The sequence below is a fragment of the Chelonoidis abingdonii genome, chromosome 4 (assembly GCF_003597395.2).
Source record: "Chelonoidis abingdonii isolate Lonesome George chromosome 4, CheloAbing_2.0, whole genome shotgun sequence".
Taxonomy (NCBI): domain Eukaryota; kingdom Metazoa; phylum Chordata; order Testudines; family Testudinidae; genus Chelonoidis; species Chelonoidis abingdonii.
The window spans coordinates 154946378-154968311 of NC_133772.1; the positions used below are offsets into that span (position 1 = coordinate 154946378).

At 47.1% G+C, this 21934-nt stretch overlaps 1 protein-coding gene across 3 annotated transcripts in view; it reads right to left on the reverse strand.

The window, feature by feature from the left end:
* The window catches only part of FRMD6 (FERM domain containing 6), a 93520-nt gene that overhangs the window by 17356 nt on the left and 54230 nt on the right, over positions 1–21934 (reverse strand). For all 3 annotated transcript variants that reach the window (XM_032783529.2, XM_032783530.2, XM_075065813.1), the window contains 3 exons: positions 16673–16749; positions 13807–13993; positions 3577–3732 (listed from right to left, as the gene is read on the reverse strand). In XM_032783529.2, coding sequence (XP_032639420.1) covers positions 3577–3732; positions 13807–13993; positions 16673–16749 — 420 coding nt within the window. The remainder of the gene's footprint in view (positions 1–3576; positions 3733–13806; positions 13994–16672; positions 16750–21934) is intronic.

The following is a 21934-nucleotide window of genomic DNA, read 5'->3' on the forward strand; positions in this document are numbered from 1 at the left end:
CACGCACCCCCATCAAGAATTCCATTACGCTCCCTGTCAAAACCACCCAAACATTTTCTAGTTTCTACTTCTATAGCAATATACTAAGCACAACTCCTCTGCATTTCTGAACCAAACACTTTTGCATTCCCATTTGCTACTGGGAAAGATTTTGAAACCTGGAGCCAAAGATCGCACAATTTCCTGAATCGCTTAAGCATACTGCATCTGTTCCAAATACTGGATGTGTTTGAAAGATGTACAGTAAACAAATCTACTCCTAATGCGTAGGTATCTTCTCTAATTGCTTCCATCTGCTGCGGAGTAACACCACACAGTCTCAAATGTTCTATACTAGATGTTATGTCATTAAAAATGCACATCAATTGCTGGGTTTATCTGAAGCACTTTATGTAAGTGAATCTAAGTAAAACTTCTCAATTTAGACCCCAAAAAATGACTCTCAGAAAAGTGACAAATTAAAAAAAAGTCTCAAAAAAGGGGGCATAAAAAGCTTTAGCTTTCTGCAGAAGACATTTTAAAAGAGAAGCACAATTACATTTATTTTAAAAAACGACCTATTTTCTGATGTTTAGACAAAAACTTAAAGAGGGCAGGAGAGCACGCAGAGGCAGGGCTGGAAAAGTCTCTGATGCATGTTAACCCTGGAAATTCAGGACACATTAGGCATTATCCATCCAGACAAACACCTGTGTTGGAAGGTGTGTGATGTCATTATTGGGCATCATCCGTAAGGGTTTCACAAAGACCATGGCTTGAGAGTTGTTACTGTTACAGGCATCCAGGGCTGGACTGTCTTTGTTACAACCATCAATGGCTGGATCGTGACATTACAACGTGCCCTGTGTAAGGGCTGGTGCATCACTGTAGTGCCCGGGGAGCAGACTGAAATATTGGGATCCTCCATGGCTCCCCTTTGCTGTGGTGGGAGGAGCAAGCTACACCCCGTAACCCCCGTTCACTTGGCCAGCTACTCTGGTCAGTGAGTATAGATGGAAGGGGATGGGGGGGGAGGGGGCATCTCAGATTACTTGCACCCAACAGGAGGTACCAGGTGAGTTGCCAGAAGTCACTATCTTAGCGAAGGAGGAACAGGAATGGCAAGGCGGTGACAATCCAGCCTTAAGGCAAAAATCAGGTAACCACCACACCCATATGCCGGAGTGCGAAAGTAAGAGGCTCCAGATGTGTGTTTGCAGTGGAGCAATCCCTACCATTCTGAATCGAGGATTTGAGATTCATTAAAGAGATGGGTATTTGGGAAGGGTTCCCCTCCTTGGCATTCACACAGCAAAGCCAAACCCAGGCATGTAACAATGGATAATCTGGGCCAAAAGCTCCAGCGACTGACACAAATTGAGTCCTCGTACAGACAGGAGAATGCTGACAAGAGGAGAATTGCCCCAAAGAACCCATCATTGGAGAAATCCTTTTATCCCAGCAACAGGCCAGCTGCACAGCCAGTGGAAGTGGGCATGCCTCTACTGAAAGCAGTGGAGCGTCGCCGATTTACAAAAGGGGTTTGAGAATTAGATAATGGACTTAACCTCTACGAATTTAACAGCTATTAGCCAGGATGGGTAAGTAAGGGTGTCCCTAGCCTCTGTTTGTCAGAAGGTGGAGATGGACGGCAGGAGAGAGATCACTTGATCATTACCTGTTAGGTTCACTCCCTCTGGGGCACCTGGCATTGGCCACTGTCAGTAGACAGGACACTGGGCTGGATGGACCTTTGGTCTGACCCAGTATGGCCGTTCTTATGACACTGCAAGGAAGTCAGTGGGTGTTTTGCCATGGACATCAACGGGAGCAGGAGCAGGCCCCAGGTGAGGATTTGGCTTAAAAACTCAATTGAACAGTTCAGGTCCAGTGACTTCAGTGAAGTGACTCCTGATTTTGGCAGAGCACTTGCTTGAAGTTAAGTATGTGCTTAGGCACATGTCAGTGCTTTGTTGAATCAGGGCCTAGGTGAACAATCATTTAACTTGTGTGACAGACCCAGGCCAGCTGGGTACAGCAGACTAGCAGAAGACAGATATACTTGCCACTGGATTAACAGTTTTCTGTTCCCTGACTGACCAGAGCAGGGGCTGCTCCAGGCTAATGAGAACACCTGACTCTAATTAACCTGCAAAGAGTCAGGTGAGGCCATTCAGTTAATGTGACCACCTGACTCTAATTAAGGCCTTGCTGATACTATAAAAAGGGCTCACTCCAGTCAGACAGGGAAGAGCCAGGGGCGAGGAGGTGCGGTTGAAGGGCTGGTTACTGAAGACACCCTCAGACCATCGTTAAAGGAGCCCTAAGGTAAGGGTGAAGAAGGAAGAAGCAGGAGACCTGTGGGGAAGTGGCCCAGGGAAATGTAGCAACTCTGGCAGTGAAAGGTTGGCTGCCAACAGCTGCTGCCATTAGGGTCCCTGGGCCAGAACCCGGAGTAGAGGGTGGGCCCAGGTTCCCCCCAACCCACCACTACAGGAACATCTCCTGGGAGGGGAAGTCAGGCCCCTGTCAGGACAGGAGGCTAAACAGTGACTATGGGAGTTCTCTCACCAACCTCCTTGCTGGCCTGTGATGAAAAGGGTTCAGTAGACTGCAACCCTGGCTCTAGAGAGAAAAGGGCTACGTGGAGGGTCACAGTGAGCCACTGAGGCTAGCATAAGCCGCCTAGAAGCGCAGGACCCACAGGGACAAGTCAGAGCTCTGCCACACTTGGCTTTAGATCCGTGTAACTGCATTTCAATGGAGTTACTCCTGATTTACAGCTGCGTAAGTGAGAAGAGAATCATGGCTTCCGTGTAAACACAGCAGTATTAGGAATGGTTCTATCAGAGCTAATGCCGGCCTCTGTTGAAGCATAACTGGGTGGTGTTTATTAATGCACCGGGGGGAAAGAAGAGAGATGTGGAGGAAGAATACACAGTGCTTTACTATTTCACCCATTTAGCCAAAAAGAAGGCCAGCCAACGTTGGTCATTTCAAGCATAGACAACATGGAAATATAAATCTCGCAGCTGTTTCCAGCCGGATGCCATCTCCATAATATTCAGCGTTCGAATCCTCTTTAATAATTCATTCCATTGCTGGAATTCATCGTATTGTATTTGTAGTTTGCTGTTACTCTGCTCTCCAGCAGACAAACGTCTTCTCTTTAATGTGAGGACTATTACAAAACGTCATATGAAACATCAGGCTGTATCAAGCAAATTGCTTCATTCCCAGGAGGAAAGAAATGTAAAATCTGTCATGGCAGGATGAGAAATTACCCCGAAAATCTTGTATGCTGCGCAGCATCCAGCTCACCCATCCCATCGGTATATTATGCCTGCTTTTCATCTTGTCTCCTCTTAACTTTTAAAAATAAAAAGTACTATAAAAAGCAGCAATATTCGGCCTCTTGGAGTTAAGTGCATCATTGATCTGCCTCTAAGACTGATCCATGATAACGATCAAGTGACATCTCAAATGCAGCACTTCCCAAGGCATGCTAGAAATTATTCAACAGCCGTCCTTTTTAATAAAAAGTGCCCCAAATCAAAAGCATATCATCTGCCCTGCAGATCTGCTGCCCTCTCTCACCTTATACAATCTGTAGTAATGAACAGCAACATCATCCAGCCGGACTGCCTCCTTAATATATTTAAGATGTGCTTCGGACGCTGTGAGTGCAAACTGATCTTTGTGCATGTTTGGAATGTGCTTTACGATGTAGTCTTTCCCTCTCTTTGTCAGCACCTGTTAGAAGAAAATCAAGAGACACCAGTCAGTGCCTGCTCTTCGGATGAAAGCAGCAGCCCGCTGCTTCTGAGAGACAGGAAAACAGGAACTATTTTTTTAAAGTTAGGTTTCCGTGTGGGGTGATGACCTATTGCACCACCTGTTAGTCTACTGCTCTCAGATATTTGCACAATATATTTGAGCACCTCACAATTCCCCTGTGAGGCAGGGCAGGGCTAACGTCCCTATGGGGAACAGCAGCAGAGAGAGAATAAGTGACTTGCCCAGGCTCACACAAGAAGTCTGTGTCAGAGGAGGGAATGGAACCCTGGTCTCCTAAGCCACAGGCTACTGCCCATCCTTCTGGTCACTGTCTGTCACCATGTTCTGCAGCTGAACCGGCAACACTGAGAAGACACTGAGCTCCTCCCGCTAGCACAGCACAGCTAAGGAGCTGTTACTTAGCACCGAGGAAACAAAATCCTGGGCAACAGCGAAGTATTAAAGCAGATCCACTGTCCAGACTTTTAAAGACAGACTGGGGCATAACTGCCTCCTCCCCGCAGTGCTGCCAAGCAAGTTCCCCAGCTCAGCAGGCTTTATTTCACCTCCAGCTGCCCAGAGCTGGATGGGGGCAAAGAGACCCAGCCCCCGCCTTAGGGATAACACACTAGCAGCACTGCTCCCAGAGGGACAGGGCTTTGGATCTGCCAGGGAAAGGGTGGCTGCAGCTCTGAGTGCCCCAGAGATATAGGAAGGAAACCGCCACAATGTGCTAGCCTTTCCCCACCGCTGCCTGGGCCTCGCCCTCAACCCATCTGCAGTCGGACAGAGGATGATGCAGGCCCCTGCATGGCCTGTGCCCCGTGGAGGGTCAGAGTAGCCGATCTAACGGGCCCTCCTGGCCTTTAATGCTATAAATCTATAGGACGACCTGCTCTCCCTCTCTCCTGGGCCAGGTGTCCTTAAACCTCTCTTCTGCCGAGGGTAGAGGGACCACCTGCCAGGGGAGGTTTCTAAAAGCTCTGGGGTGGTGGGGAGAGCAAGGCAGCACACAGGGCCCGGTGCAAAGTGCACCAGTCAACAGAGAGACCCAACCCCCGACTCCAACATGCTTTGGGTCAGGCACCGCTTTTCAGAAAAGTTCAGCTCCCACAATTGGGCCAGATTTTCCCAGGAGCTGAGCACAGGGGGTTATCGCAAGGATTCATTAGTCAGGGTTTGCACAGTGCTTAGCCAATGCGAGCGGGCTATTACTCCTCAGTGGATCTGATCCTACACAGGGCTGAAATTCATCCCAATCACAAAATCATGTTTGCAAAGCCCAGACCCTGGCTGTGGAAAGGCTCCAAGCTCCCTTCTGAACCTTGTAGAATGCAGCGTTTAACCAAGCGAGCCACTTGCCTTGGGCTTCCACTCAATCATAACAATATTTGGCACTTCCATGGCCCTGAACAGTCACAGCCTTGATGCAGGCAGCTACTGACGACCCCCATTTTGCAGACGTGGAAGCAGGAATGGAGGGGTTAATAGGCAGTGTTGGGAATAGAACACTCCCCACTCCCAGACCCACACTCCAACATCGCTGCCCCGGAGGATTGCCGTTTTCTTCATTCATTCTGGCTGCCAGATGTAGTGGGGGGTTTTACCAGAACATCATTGGCGCTTCTGCTGCAGAATGCTGAACCTCAACAAACGACCTGACAGCTGATCCTGAAATCGTCAAACGGCTCCAACATCATGAAATGCCAAGCACGGGCTCTCTTCTCCATTCATGTTTACTGCAGCCAAGAGGTTAAGTCCCTGAAAACCAGCAATAAGGGACTGTGGCATTCGAGGCCAGCCATGCACCTGTTTTTCAGCTGCAGACGGTCACCACGCTGTCTCACAGCACTGCCAGCGTGATATACTCCACAGTGTGCATGCTAGGCTGGCACAGCCACTTACTGCAGCCACATCTGTCGATACAATACGAAGACCAAAGCCCCGCCCAGCGTTGGCTATGCTGGTGAAAGCACTCTTCTTCCAGCTTGGATGTGCCTACAGTAGGCGCTCTGACAGCACCGCTTTGTTGCTTGGGGATGTGTGTGAATTTTTCACAAGCTTAGCTAACTGCTCTGCTAGCAGAACTTCATAGCACAGACCACGCTTGAGAGAGACTGAGAGACCTTCCACTCCAATGACATGCCTATGGCAATTTGCGCCAACGCCCTTGGACGTTTTGGGGACGAAATCCCATTTTGTTCCCTCACTCTCCCGTTCACTCATACAGTCCCACTAGTCAATGGAATTTCAGAGAAGTAAGTTCAAGGCAGAATTTGACCTAACAACATAAAAAAATGGTACCGTTTTCTTACAACGTATCACCCCGACAGCCTGAAATTCTAGAAGATCAGCTTACATTAATGGCCATTATAAGTGGCTATAGACTATATTCATGCTGAGTAGTGAGTTTTATCCTCTGCAATTTCAGAGGCTGGACTAAGACATATGGATACAGAACAGTTAGAACATAAGAACGGCCACATTGGGTCAGACCAAAGGTCCATCTAGCCCAGTGTCTTGTCTTCCGACAGTGCCAGGTAGTAGCGCAGCTGGGGGGGAGCAGGAGGAGTGGCTGCTTCCACTGAGCAGAAAAGTGGCACCTTGAACTTTTACTCACCCGGCAGCACTGCGGGTCTTCGGTGGCACTTCAGCGGCGGGTCCTTCAGCTGCTCCGGGTCAGCTGGGATTTTTCTTTTTCTTTGCTGCAGGTGGTGCCTTTTTTTATGTGTTTTCTCCCCCCTGATGCTAAAACCTGGCTTCGCCACTGATGCCAGGTGCCCCCAGAGGGAATGAACAGGTAATTACCAAGTGATCCATCCCCTGTTACCTATTCTCAGCTTCTGGCAAACAGGGGCTAGGGACACCATCCCTGGCTAATAGCCATTGATGGATCTATTCTCCATGAACCTATCTAGTTCTTCTTTGAACTCTGTTATAGTCTTGGCCTTCTCAACATCCTCTGGCAAAGAGAGGCTAAAACACGGGAGTGGGGAGGTGTGTGTGTTTTTATTTTCTATTCATATTAAGTTCGACTCTTCCATGATGTCACAGTGCACACAAGGTTCTCAGGATGCAAACATCTGCACAGAGATCTTTACATTAACAATCATTCAGTATTTGTATGCAGAGATGCGGCCACTCTCCATAGACTCCACCTCCAAGAAAGCAGTCAGTTATTTCACTGGCAGCAAGATGTGGCCTAATGTGTGCTCCTGGAAAGAACATCATTTAAGCAATTTTCAGGTGGTAAAATGTGGATAAATATCATAGTGCGAAGGGCTGTTCTTGAGCCCTGCCCTCGGAGACAGGGAAGCAGGTGAGTCTCTCAGAAAGCCTAGTTAGGTATTTAGCAGAATGTAAACAGTACTAGCTGAACACTTCACTTGGATGTCGCTCAGTCTGAAAGCCATGGTCAGAAATAAGCATGTGTGGATCTGAAGAAGAGCTTTGCCCTTCAGCCTCATTTACCCAACTGTGTTGGTTAAGTATAAAAAACCCTACACTCCTAGCTGCCAGAAAAAGCCCTAGTGTAGATGCAGCAAAAAAGTCCTTTTGGCGATACAGTGCAGTTTGTTTGGGGAAGCTATACAGTTTTATCAGCAAAAGAACTTTTATAAGCTGCATCTCCACTCGGAGGATTTACCAATACAGCTGTACTAGCAAACCTCTCCTTGTGTAGCGTGACAAAGTTCCTCCTCTACCTCGGTGGGTCCTGAGCTTATTGGTGGATTTGCTCGCCTCACAGATTTATCCTGTGGGTCAGGAGACAGCCCAGAGACCTTCCCTTCTGGTAGAAGCCACAGTCCAGGTCAATTCCTCCTGTGTTTGATCAGGAGTTGGGAGGTTTGGGGGGAACCCGGGCCTGCCCTCTACTCCAGGTTCCAGCCCAGGGCCCTGTGGATTGCAGCTGTCTAGAGTGCCTCCTGGTACAGCTGCATGACAACTACAACTCCCTGGGCTACTTCCCCATGGCCTCCTCCAAACACCTTTATCTTCACCACTGGACCTTCCTCCTGATGTCTGATAACGCTTGTACTTCTCAGTCCTCCAGGAGGATGCCTACTCACTCTTGGCTTCTTGCGCCTCTTGCTCTCAATTCCTCGCATACACTTCCTCTCCTCTGGCTCTCTGGCTCCCCTAGGCCTGACTGGAGTGAGCCCTTTTATAGCATCAGAGGGGCCTTAATTACAGTCAAGTGCTTAACAGCCTCACCTGACTCTTAGCAGGTTAATTGGAGTCAGGTGTTCTCATTAGCCTGGAGCAGCCCCTGCTCTGGTCACTCGGGGAACAGAAAACTGCTTATCCAGTGTCCAGTATATCTCCCTTCTACTACTCTGCTGTTCCCAACTGGCCTGGGTCTATCACAGTAGACAAGGCCTTAGTGTTCACAAAGAGAAGTATAGTGATCCACTACAGACAGTTATTCATGACCATTTTTCAAACAGCTTATTGCCCCCTTCTTAACAAAGAAAAAGGACAAAGCACCTACGAGCACAGAGTGACCTACACTTTAACAAAGCTCTTGGGAACTCACAAAGTTGCAGCGGGATTATCCTAGTGTGCAAGAAATAGGACTGACTCCCCAAAAGCAGATTTTTACTTCCATTTTTGGCTACTGATTTCAAAGTCAACCCCCCAAATCCCACTAAAACTCCTTGTGAACTGAGTGCCTAACTCCCTTAGGCTCCGTGGTAACGCTTTAAGGTTGGGATCGTCAAGCATTTCAGCAACTGGTTATGAGACCAGCTGGCTAAATTCCACCCATTTAAGTACACCCCAGTGCACTAAAACAACTTTCTGAACTGGTTTTTTAGATGCTGTGAGGGACATGCAGTGACTCTGAGCTAAGAAAACGCTTCCTCGGCTCTCGTCCACTCACACCTCTTCTCTACCTACGCTACATTGATGACATCATCATCTGGACCCATGGGAAGGAGACTCTGGAAAAATTCCACCACAATTTCAACAGCTTCCACCCCACCATCAACCTCTACCTGGACCAATCTACACAGGAGGTCCACTTCCTAGACACCACTGTGCAAATAAGTGATGGTCACATTAACACCACCCTATACCGAAAACCTACCGACCGCTATGCCTGCGCTCATGCGCCTCAGCTGCCATCCCGGGCACATCACACGATCCTTTGTCTACAGCCAAGCACTGAGTACAACCGCATTGCTCTAATCCCCAGACAGAGACCAACGCCTACAAAATCTCCACCAAGCATTCTCAAACTACAATACCCACACGAGGAAATAAGGAAACAGATCAACAGAGCCAGACGTGTATCCAGAGCCTCCTACTGCAAGACAACCCAGAAAGAACCAACAGGACTCCACTGGCCATCACATACAGTCCCCAGCTAAAACCTCTCCAACGCATCATCAGGGATCTACACCCATCTGGACAATGATCCCACATTGTCACAGGTCTTGGGTGGCAGGCCAGTCCTCGCCCACAGACACCTGCCAACCTGAAACATATTCTCACCAGTACTGCCACACTGCAAGATAGTAACTCTAGCTCAGGAACCAATCATGCAACAAACCTCGATGCCAACTCTGCCCACATATCTACACCAGCGACACCATCACAGGACCTAACCAGATCAGCCACACCATCACCGTTCATCATCTGCACGTCCACCAGTGTAATATACGCATCATATGCCAGCAATGCCCCTCTGCTATGTACATCGCCAAACTGGACAGTCACTACGGAAAGGATAAATGACACAAATCAGATATCAGGATGGCAATATACAAAAACCTGTAGGAGAGCACTTCAACCTCCCTAGCCACACTAACGTCAGACCTTAAGGTGGCCATCCTGCAGCAAAAAAACTTCAGGACCAGACTTCAAAGAGAAACTGCTGAGCTTCAGTTCATCTGCAAATTTGACACCATCAGCTCAGGATTAAACAAAGACTGTGAATGGCTTGCCAACTACAGAACCAGTTTCTCCTCCCTTGGTTTTCACACTTCAACTGCTAGAAGAGGGCCTCATCCTCCCTGATTGAACTAACCTTATTATCTCTCACTTGCTTGCATATATATACCTGCCCCTAGAAATTTCCACTACATGCATCTGATGAAGTGGGTATTCACCCATGAAAACTCATGCTCCAAAACATCTGTTAGTCTATAAGGTGCCACAGGATTCTTTGCTGCTTTTACAGATCCAGACTAACACGGCTACCCCTCTGATACTTGAAAACAAAGTATTTACTCTTCAGCTAAAGCGGGAGCTGGCCAACACCAGTGAGCTCTGTTCAAGAGAATAAGGTCAACAATCAACAGGGACAACAGTGTCTACATCTTTAACATCCAATGGCTACTGCAAAACCATTGACACCAAAGAGTAACTTGATGGTCAGGGTGGACAGCAGCTGAAGATGATTTTCCAGGGTGATGGCTGAAGAGCAAATGCAAACTTTGGAAGCATACGCAGGGGCATATTGACTAGAAGCAGGCAGGTGTTAACGCTGCAAATGGCACCAGCGAGGCCACAACTGCAACTCTGCGTCCAGTTGTGGCATCCACACTTCAGAAAGGACGTTGACATATTGACGGGGTGTGGGGAAGAGCTCTGAGAAGGATTCGAGATAGTTGCTGAAAATTTTTCATCCCTCAATGAACCTCCTGCCTGCCCTCACCAAAAGGCATCGAAATGGGATATTTCCCATGGAAGTTTCCATTTTCATGAAAAGCCGTTGTGAAGAGCTCTACTTGCTATACTGCCCTCCGTTCAGGACAGACATACAGCAGTGGTACAGTGGGGGCACGGTGACGGGGTGTATAAACCCCACTCCAGAACTGAAGGGGTTAAGGAACAGCTCTGGGCCCAGACAACTCCACTAAGTTGACCAGATAGCAAGTGTGAAAAATCGGGACAGGGGGTGGGGGGGTAATGGGCTTCTATATAAGAAAAAGCCTCAAATACCAGGGCTGTCCCTTTAAAATCGGGACATCTGGTCACCCTAAACTCCACCCCTCTATCCCTCCATGGCCCCAGTTGGAGGCGGAGCTTAAAAGGGAACCAGACAACTCAGAAGGGGCCAGACAGGGCAGAGCAGAGATCCACCCTGAGAGCTCCCAAGGGAGGGTGCGGCAGAAACCATTCGCTGGGAGGAATGCCTGCCTGCTGAGCCTTGTGGGGCTGCAGCTGCTGCTAGTTGCTTTTCCTTTATTACCTTGCCTCAGACTTCAAGGCTTTGGGTGGGAGGTGGAGGATAGGAAGCGGCCCAGGGAGAGGCAGCCTTGAGCTCTGCCTTTTAGTCACTATATGGCCTTGAGTGAGTGTCACTACTCATCTGCCTCGGTTTCCCTAAGTGTAAAATGGGATTGTTACTGTTGTGGCACATGAGCGATTAGTTAATGGCTGCCGTGTGACAGTTTACATTTGTCAGGTGTTACAGACAGGTTATATATCACTTCTGTTCATTTTCAAGGGAGCAAAGACAGCGAGAAAAGAGCTCATTTGTCTGCAGGCTGTTGACAGTCCTATAAAGGGTTTAAAGTTTAAAGAACTCCCAGCTGGGCTGAAGGCTTGGATAGACTGTTCCATCCTGATGCACTTTCAAACCAGGTGAAATGTAAGCTCCTGAAAAGAGAGGCTTGAAATGGAAACACTGGCTCAACCCTGCTCTAAGTGTGTAATCAGCCTACACTGTGAGTGCACTCATGTCTTCACTAGGGGGTGTCACGTGGAGTATTTTAACATGCAGCAAAAGCTCACAACCAGCCAGAAAAGCACATCGGAGACGGCAAGTGGCCACATTAACCCACAGGCAAAGAGAAATAACGTCCGTTCACTAATCCCAGTAAGGCCCCACTCCTGCAAACATGCACGGTGTAAAGTCACTTATGTGCATAAGGGTTTGCAAGACTCAAGTGCATGATCCATGCAGGCTGGATGCGGCTGAAGAGCCATGAAGAATCCCAAAGCACTGCTAAAAAGGCCACAAGCCTGACATGTTTCTAACAATTTGCTTTAACTAAATAATAATAATAATAAAAAAAATCTGTTTCTGGTAGAGCTCCCTTTAAACAGTATCACCTGGCATTTAAAAATCACCCTAGCAGGGTTTTATGAAGGCATTGGTGCTCCCCTGCTGTTTATTAGTCTTCTCAGCAAAGGGGAAACTGACTAAGGGCCCCCTCCATACATGCAGTTAAGCCCGTGCTTAATTTAAGCACCTGAGTACTCCCAGTGGACCACTTGCATACTTAAAAGTTAAGGGCTTTTCTGGACCAGGGCTTCTAAGGAGAACACAGTGAAACTGACTATACACAAGGTGCTGTGAAAAACTCAACTGACTAAATGGAGAGCGATGACTTTTTCCCCACCAGCATCTCTCAGCAACTGCACTCTGATAATGGCAGCAGGTGCCGGTACGACAACTTTCGAGGACTGAAATGCGACTCAAACGTGGACTGTGTCCCTGGAACTTCACACCTGTTTTCTGGTGCAGGACAAAGGCTGGCCCCATCTTGACTTTTGGTTACGTGCAGCCCGGCTGGCTTCTGTTGCGGGGAGCAATGCAGAGAAAGGAGAAGATTCATGCAGGAAGGGGGCTGCCAGAGGAAACGGCTGGGCCGGGAGGTGGGCAGGTTTGAGCGAGATACATTCCTGTAGGCTTCCTTATGTACAATTTTAAACCCATTAAAACAAATTCAGGGTGTGGATTTCCAGCTGGACAGCACAATCTCATCTGCAGACTATGCTGGCCCTGTAGTACCACTGGGGACTCTCTGCCCTGGACAGACCTTCCATGGTTGCACAGGTTACAGACTGTAAACATCTCCAAGGAAGGGCTGCAGCTTCCTCCTAATTGTGTCCTGCATGGATCTTACCCAATAACGACACCACCACCTATCAGCTAGCCACACTACAGTCACAGGCTCCAGGTGATCAAACAATACAGCAGGAAATGGACCACTTGCACCTACTGTCAGAGTACGGTCTTAACAGCACCTGCCACTCCCACATGAAGACAGGAGTGCGACCCAGGAGCCACGCGGGCGGTAATGGGCAGAGTGCAGGAGGGGATGACTCACTCTCTCTGGAAAGCCCAAGAACCACACAAATCTCCCACCCACCAGAGCCCCCAAACGAGCTGGGGCCGAATGGCCCCTCTGAGCACACTAGGCTGCTCCCTTCACCTCTGGAGGAACACACGAGCAGCTGTGCGCCAAGGGCGGAAGAAGTAGGGACCCAAATCTGGAGCTCTGGCAGTCCAGTGATGGCTGGGTGGTGGAGCAAGAACAGGCCAGCTCAGCACAGGCCCAGCTGACCCTGCAGGGCAATGGGGTGTGTGCGGGTACAGAGGACCCGAGTGTGCACATGCTGAGTGCACAGCCTGGCTTTGCCATCCCTGCAGCCCACACCACTCACTATTACTATCTGTACACAGACTCTAGTCCATCCATTGCAGCTCTGGGAGAAGCAGGCTCTTGCTTTGGGCTACCTGGCCCAGCTGTGTGCTGCCGAGTTCCCACCAGACCGTGGCTTAGTCCGCAGGCCTTTCCAGTCTCGCTGCTGAGAGCCTTTCCCTCTCTCCGGAAATCTGAGTGCACTGAACGTAACAGGAACAAAGGCCAGGCAGGGATCTTCCTGGTCATCAAGTCCAGCCCCCTGCTACCATAGGCCACTCTGGCACATAATCCCCTCTAGGCATCTTCGGATAACAAACAGTGAGCACTGTGATGAAGGAGAAACACCGCAACCCTGACGCCCAAGCACAGCATCTGCGTTCAGACCCTACGATGAGCCCACTCACTTGCCCAACATGCGTTTCCCACTATGCACAAACATACCCACCTTCCCCCCTGCCCTGACGCAGGATCCTGCCACGTGGAGTGGATCAAAACGATGCTACCGGCAGCTACGACCACTTGGCTTCCCCCTCCCCTACCAAGCTCCCATTTACGGTATTTCTTGTCCCAACGCACGTTGCATTCCCTCCGCCTTTGGAAATGAGCGGGGGAAGAAGGCAGTCGTGCACGCGGAGGCACACGAGACGGCACGGCCCATGGCACGTACCCATGCAGGGAAGTAAGCCTCCGGCTCGAAGTATTTCCCATGGTGCTTGTTCCTTTTGAAGTTGCCCAGGTCGGCCTGCAGCGCGAAGGCTGCCAGCAGGAAGTAGGCCTCCTCGCGCAGCACACACTGGGAATGCAGCACTTGTTTTCGCAGGTGCCAGTAATAATAGTGCCTGGCTGTTCTGTCACTGCGGAGAGAGAAGAAAAGCAGAGCCGTGAGCGCGTGCGCGACAGAGCGAACCTGCCCCGCGGACCATGGGTTCCTGATGCAGACCAGGCTGCTCAGCAGCACGCTGCCACCTCCAGCACCATTCCCCCTGCAAAACAAAGTCATTTCCAAACACTGGGGCGACAGGTGTCTGGGAGCGCTGGGAAGCTACAGGGGCCAAATGCGCCTCCGGGATACATTCTTCACCAGCCCCATCTCAGAGCTCCCGCAAGAGGGCAGGGGCAGAGTCTCCAGTCTTCAATGTGCCTCAGAGGCTCTGCCTGGGACTCTGACCCCAGTGAGACAGCTAGCACGAGGCGCTGGCATGAAGGACACTCAAGGGAGGGCATCTGAGGAGAGGGCAGCGGGGAGGTGGGGCCCACCAGTGCAGGGAGAGAGCTGAGGCTGGGAGCAGAACTCACAGCTGATTCGGGGGTGCACAGCAAGGATGCTGAGAAAGGAGGCTGGGGATTGCAGGGAGGAACTGGGGGAGCAGGACGGCCGCTTATGGGCACTGATGTGGTGGGGACAGCTTAGGGAAGGAACTGGAGCTGGGGATCCTGCCTGATTCCCATGTCCCTCCCTAACTTACTCAGAAGTTAGCTGCCCCCCAGATCCGTCTCCTCCACTGCTCCAGTGGGCGTCTCATAGCACCTGCTTTCCTCCCCTCCCCATGGTATCTCTGGGTTGGCTGAGTATAGGCAGGTCTTGCCTGAGCACAGGACAGTAGGGATCGGGAGGCATAGGCACCCGTACATCTGTGCACACTGGGCAGGTACAAGAGGAAAGGGAAAGCGGTGTCTGGTGCAGCCAGGTGCTTGTTGTAAAGTTAGCTCTGTCTCTGGTTTCTACCTCTCCTTGCAAGGAGGGAGCTGTGCTGCCAGGGGAAGAGGGTCAGGTCCAAGGAGCAGCAATGAGACACAGGCTCGTGCGGAGAATGCCCTGCCATGCACCGAGACTGGGGATCCTTCAGGTCTGGAGGCTGCTACTGACAGAGCTAGCATCTTTTAATGGCTCTACATTCACCCGCACATTATTAAGGAGCTTGGACCTGGGGCCTCACTCCTGAGGTGGGGAGCAGTGTCGCTCCCTTTCATGGTGGCTGGCACAGACCCGGTACACAGTGATGGCTGACAGTCAATGCCCTCCCCGTGGGGCTCTCCCCATCCCCAGGGCTGGGAGCTGGGGCCTGGATGGGCAGCATCCTGCAGTTGCAAAGGACCAATCAGATGCAGAGGATGCAGGGGAGGGACCTATCGAGAAGTGGACCAATTGGGGGTCTTTCTGGATCTGCAATGTTTGCTCCACAAAAACACGGGACATTGACTCCTATTTGAAAAATCCGCCTGGACAGACAGCGGAGGATCAAACAAGAAGCAATGTCCAGGAAAACTCAGATGTACGGTAACCCTACCCTAGAGAAACTACACGAACACCACACAATCCTATCGTAGCAGAGGAAGTCACCACTAAAGAATTCCTAGGTCAGGGTTTTCTGTTGTGCACACATCTGTGTGGGTACTGCTTGTGCAAAGGACAGGGGGTTGCCCATCTATATAAATACAGTGAAAAGCTCATGTAAACAATACATAACTGATTCAGGTTCTTAGTCATTTTCCCCTGTTTTCTTTAGTGAACAATTTCCCACTCGAATTAAAATAGCTATTCCCAGTAGTCTGCAAACCGTAAACATAAATCACAGTAGTTCTCTACCTTTCTTGTACCTCCAGGACTGAAGCTGCTAGCCAGTCCCTCTTACGGTTGGCAAGTAAAATACTTGAAAACAGCTCAGCTCTGACCTGTGCTGGAAGAGACTCTACCATATTTCTAAGCAGTGATTAGCTTAACAGGAGGAACATATTGCAGTTTTAGCTACTGCACATACCTATTGACCTATTCCTGACATCTTCGGGTGACAGTCTGATCTCACACAGCCCCAGACCTTGCAAACGGGCTTATTTACACATCTCAGTAGCCCCGGTGATCAAGGACTTACACTGATAGAACCCCCAATTTCCAAGAGGTGGGAGTTGTGCAGAAGTTGCTCACACAAATATGCACACCCGACTGCAGGCACACATTGCCTAATAAGATAGAGGAGGCTATACAACAAGCAAATGGATAACTGCAGCAATACTAGCTTGTGCACGTGCTGCTATAGTAAAACGCAGGCCCAATCACGGGTGCACGTCTACATGAATTTTTGGAATGAGCCACATCACCCTTCTTTTCGGAAAGTTTGGCTCGGTGGCATAGATTGTTAATTGAACAAAAGCTGAATTCTGCTTGCTTTTTGCTATACAATGGAAAAATACAGTATGTTGTAAACCAACCTGCTCAAACTATATCACAAAAGACTCATTGTATTTTGCTAAAGTAAAAAACAAAACAATTTCTCCCCGCTCAGACCAGCCACAGAGGAGCACTTTGCTAATGTTAGTCTTTATAAGGATAGAAATATGAAATTGATTGAGTAAAGGCTAGTTACAAATAATTTTTTCTAGCAATCCGCTGTTACTGAGGGTCTATGACAAAATTACAATACATGCAATGCACTCTAACCAAAAAGGAATAAGCCAAGATATTTTCTACTTTTTTTATTAACACCACAGCATTTTTTTGGTGCAAAAACGCATTCTTTGGAATATTTTCCCCTTACCTGATCAGTCTGCCGTTTTCTACATAATATTGCACTCGAAAGTGGATAATCATCGGGGGACCAAACTGGTCAATGCCCTGCAATGGAGAGAAAATATTCAGAGTTCCTTCCACAGAGGACATAAAGAAACCATTGAGAATATAATTATTTGCAAAGTTTGCTGTGAAATCAGAAAGATAATGCAATATTTGATGTCCTGTATTAGGTTCTCTCAGTGCAAAATTTATCATGACCACCACATTCACGAAACCAGAGAAGGTGGAGCTAGTGGAACAATGTAGATCAAAGTCCGGCTGTTTTTCTAAATTGGACATTTTTCATAAAAACGTTTTGAAGTTTTCAAAATGTTCCTTTTTTTGGAAAACTTTCAAGGGAAAAATAATTTACCCTGTTGGCAGTTAGATATATTTTTTCCCTTCACTTTTCATGCATCTTTTTCTGAGTTGCCAATTTCATATGGTCAGGTTAGTCACAGAGGAGGATATTTCTCAAAATGAGAAAGCTTCAGTTTCCGTTTCAAAGCAGAAAAGGTTTTGTGTTCAACAGTTACTGGATTTCAAAAATGGGGCAGGGAAAATTCTGCAAAAAAAATTAAGAGAAAAAATTCATGTTGTTCTGAACCCACCTCCCGCAAGATTCCTGTGAATTTTTTTAAAAAGTAGTTTCTAGTAACTGTAAAGGGGAAGGGGGGGAAAACAACACAGACACCAGTGTTGTGTTTGGGGTTTGTTATTTTAATGCATTTTTCCCCTGTTATCTACAACCTACAAGAGATGCCATAGAATCTGTCTAGGTTGGAACTTTTCTGTAGAGATTCAACTCAGACTTACCCACACTGCTTTCCTTTCAGTCACCTCTTGTCTCTCATTACAAGAAACCATCCCCTAACCATTCTTGTCTGACATCTCCTACCTCAGAGCTTGGTATATGGATTGACTAGTTTTGACAGATGTGCCGGTGATCATGAGGGCTAATGCTCTGAGGTCCTAATGTAGTTCCCAGGTTTCCCCAAATGTTCCGTAATTTAGCCTCCCAGACATCCTGCAATCCAGCAGTAACATAAGAACGGCCGTACTGGATCAGACCAAAGGTCCATCTAGCCCAGTATCTGTCTACTGACAGTGGCCAATGCCAGAGGGAGTGAAGCTTACAGGCAATGATCAAGTGATCTCTCTCCTGCCATCCGTCTCCACCCTCTGATGAACAGAGGCTAGGGACACCATTTTTTACCCTTCCTGGCTAATAGCCATTTATGGACTTAGCCACCATGAATTTATCCAGTTTCCTTTTTAACATTGTTATAGTCCCAGCCTTGAATTCAGGTAGGACGTCACAAAGTTGATGTGACTTGTGAAGAAGAACTATCTTTTTTCTGGTTTTAAAACGTGCTACTATTAATTCATTTGGGACCCTGAGTTTTGTATTATGGGAATATAGTAATAATTTTCTTATCCACTTTTAACATCATCATGATTTTATAGACTCTACATACTTATCCCTCTTTGCAAGCTGAAGAGGTAGCTTTTATCTTTCTCATATGGAACCTTCCACCTAATTCATTTTGTTCTTTTCTGAACTTTTTATGTTAGAATATTTTTTTGAGGTGAGGGAGACATTTGTACACAGTATTCGATGTGGGCGTCATGGATTTATATAAGGGCTAATATATAATTTCAAGTCCTTTTTCTATCTTTTTATGATTCCTAACATTCTGTTTTGGTTTTTTGACACTCTGCACACTGCATGGAATCTCAGAGAACTATCACGATGATGCCCAAAATCTTGTTCTCGACTCGTGTAGTAAATTAGGCATCATCATAATTGTATGTTAGTGGGGTTTTTTTTCAATGTGTATTATTTACATTTCTCATTAATTTTTTGCCATATTGTTGCCAATCCCTATTAGTTTTTGTAGATCTTTTGAAGTTCTGTCACATCTGCTTTGGTCCTTATTCTTGATATTTAGTATATTGCAACTTGGCCCTCACTGTTTACCCTTCTCCCGATCATTTATGAAATAAATTGAATGGTTGGTCTAAGACTGACTTCGGGAAAACTTATTCCCTCCATTTGAGAAATTTCCTTTAATTTACTTCATTCCTTTTTTCCAGTTTATCATGAAAGGGATTCTTTTATGCCACGACGCTTATTTACGGTAAGAGTTTTGTGAGGGGCCTTGTCAAAGGTTTCGGAAATCAGGTAATATGTCCACTGGATCCTTGTCAATGTTTGTTGACCCTTCAAGAATCTAATGAATTAGTAAGACAGATTTCCTTTACATGAACTAGAGAGTATTGATCACAGTTTAGTTTTTTATGTGTTGAATTTTATTCTTAACATATGTTTCGACGGATTTGCGGTAGACGTTGATCAGTTGTATTGGAGATATTATAGAGGCCCTTTTAATATTGGCCGTTATATTAGCTAACTTCCAGTATTGGGTAACAAAGATTTAAACCGCGGTACCTTATTAATAGTTCTCAACTTCAATTTGAGTTCTTTTCAGTATTTGGTGATGCATCTGGTCGGGATTTGTTTTAATGTGATTTAATAAGTTAATTCCAAAACTCCTCTAGTGACTTCAGTCTGTGACAGTCTCAGCTTTGTCATACAAAGAAGATAGTTTGGGATTCCTACATCTAGCCGTGAAGACTGAAGCAAGATCCATTCAAGTTCTTGCATAACTTTATATCTTTAAGGCGCTTTTTGTATTTTGATCGTCAGGACTGGTTGTTTAGCAGGCTTCTGCTTTAATGTTACTTAAAAACATTTTATTCTTTTGGGTTTTTGGGCTAGCTTTTCAATTCTCGTTTTCTTATTACAACTCTTGTATTAAGCTGGCAGTGTTTTGCTCTTTTATTTCCTCACTAGGATTTGACTTCACTTTTTAAAGGTAAGTCTTTTTTATTCTCACTGTTCTTTTACATGGTATTGCAGCGGTGGTATTTTTGTTCTTTCTTTTACTGTTGTGTAATTTGGGGTATAACTTGAGTTGGGGCTCTATTAGGTGTCTTTTAAAAAGTGGCATCACTTGAGGGATTTAACCTTTAGTCTGTACTTTAACTTTTGTTTACTCTCTCATTTTTGTATGATGCACCAGTGTTGGGCTGTTGAAGGTGTTTTTCCCCCAGGGATGGTTTGATGTATTGTATTATGGTCATATTTCAAGGGTCCACTGCTAAGTTTAATCTTGGACAGTGCGCTCACTCGGATAAATCTAGAGATGCCTTCCTGTGGGTTCGTACGTGCTCATGAGCGTCCTTTAAGTATCGGAATTTTATTTCTGCATTTCGTCCTGAAGTGAATGTTCCAGTAGATGGGGCTATTGAAAATCCCTATTATGGGTTTTAATTTTGATAGTCTTCAATTTCTTAGCAATTTCATCACTATTACTGTCCTGTGGTGTGATAAAGATTCTAATGTTTATTTTATTAGAGCTGCTTTTATCCATAGAGCCTATGGAACTGTTGGATTCATTAGATTTTTAACTTCATTTGAATCTACATTTTTTTCATAAAGTACTCTCCCTGCCGCTTTCTGTCTTCTGATCTATTTTGTACCCAGGAAAGTGATTGTGTCCCATTGATTGCCTCAGTCCAGGTTGTGATGCCTATTATATATATTCTTTATCAAAGGCCTCTAGTTCAGCGCTTAATTATTTAGACATCTAGCATTTGTGTACAGCTTTTAAAAACTGTCGTTTATTTTGTCTGCTTATCTGATGGCAGATTCTTTTATGTCTGTTTATACATTGATAGGCCTTGATAATTATCTCTCATTTTGCTCCTGATATAATTGGAGATTCTCTATCATCAGACTCTCCTTAGAAAGTCTGTGTCGATCACTGATCTCTCCTGTGCAGTCGGTTTCCCATTTAGTTTAAACTGTCTACAATTTTTAATGTTTAGTGAATTATGGTTTACTTTGTTTCGTATTACCCCATCCAAAAGTTTCCAAGTTTCTAATGAATGTAAACCTCCTCTCTACACATCGTTCCATTCACCGGCATTGGACCCTGCAGATTTCGCTGCTACCTGTTTGCGCGTGGCATGGGGAGCATTTCGGAGAATGCCAATAGAGTCCTGGATTTCAGTCTCTTCCTAGAACTCTAATTTGGCTTCCGACATTCTCCACTTTCCTATGTCATCGGTACCTAATGTCCTACGAACCGGCTCCTCCCAGGACTACCATGAAATCTGTCTAGATGCCTGAGAGATCCGTAACTTCGCACTAGGAGCAAAGTCACCATAACCAGTTTCTCCGGTATCACAACGCTATCTACGTTCTAATGATCACTTCCATTACTAACACCTGCTTTTGCCTAGTAACTGGAGTTCCCTCCCAGACAGTGTACATTTGTGAGAGAGGCACCCCAGCACCTCTGGAAGGGGGTCCAACTATGGGAAGGTTTCCCTTCTGCTCCCATTGACTGCTCCGTCCTGGGCCCTTTCATCTCTCAACGCAAGAGGCTGTCTGAGGCAGAGGTGGGACAATTTACAGTATCCGGAAGCCTCATCACTACCTTCTGCTTCTCTTAGCTCCTCCAGTTCTGCCTTGGCTCAAAGCGTACGTGGTCTCTGAGGGCAGGAGCTACTAGCATCCGACTGCACGACATCGCCACGCCACAGGGCAGGTAATCTACATGCTAACTCAGTGCATAAAAATGGATAGCCCATCTGCTGCTGCTTTTGCTGCTTGTCTCCTAGTTAATGAAAGGGTGGTTTAAAGAAAGGGGTTTTGAAATATGGTTTGGATTATAGGTTTTAAGGGGACTACAGGGGAACAGGTAGGAGTGACAAGGGACCCCCGCTTCCTTCCCACTCCCCTTCCAAACTCCCTTGTGAAACTCCCTGTTAGCAGCCTCTGTTCACAAGCTCCCTGGTCGCTTGCGTGAAGCTTTATAAAGCCCTGGCCTGAGCGAATGCCTCGCCCACTGATTAAGGCTCAGCCAATTACCAGAGGCTTCGAGCTTTCAAACCTTCCTTTGAAGCTCACGGCCTCCAACTGCCAGCCACAGCACCCGGTCCTTCAAACAACCAACCAACCAAACAGACAGACAAACACAAGCTCAGCACACAGCAAGTAACCCCCAAACACAAACACAAACACACACACTACAGACATTCACTTACCTCACAGATGCTGTATTTGCTCCTCCTTCACCTGGAGAACTCCCTTGCGAAACTCCCTGTTAGCAAACCCTGTTCACTCAACTGCCATCTAGATAATCTTTATTTTCTCAAGTTTTTCATTTATAAATCA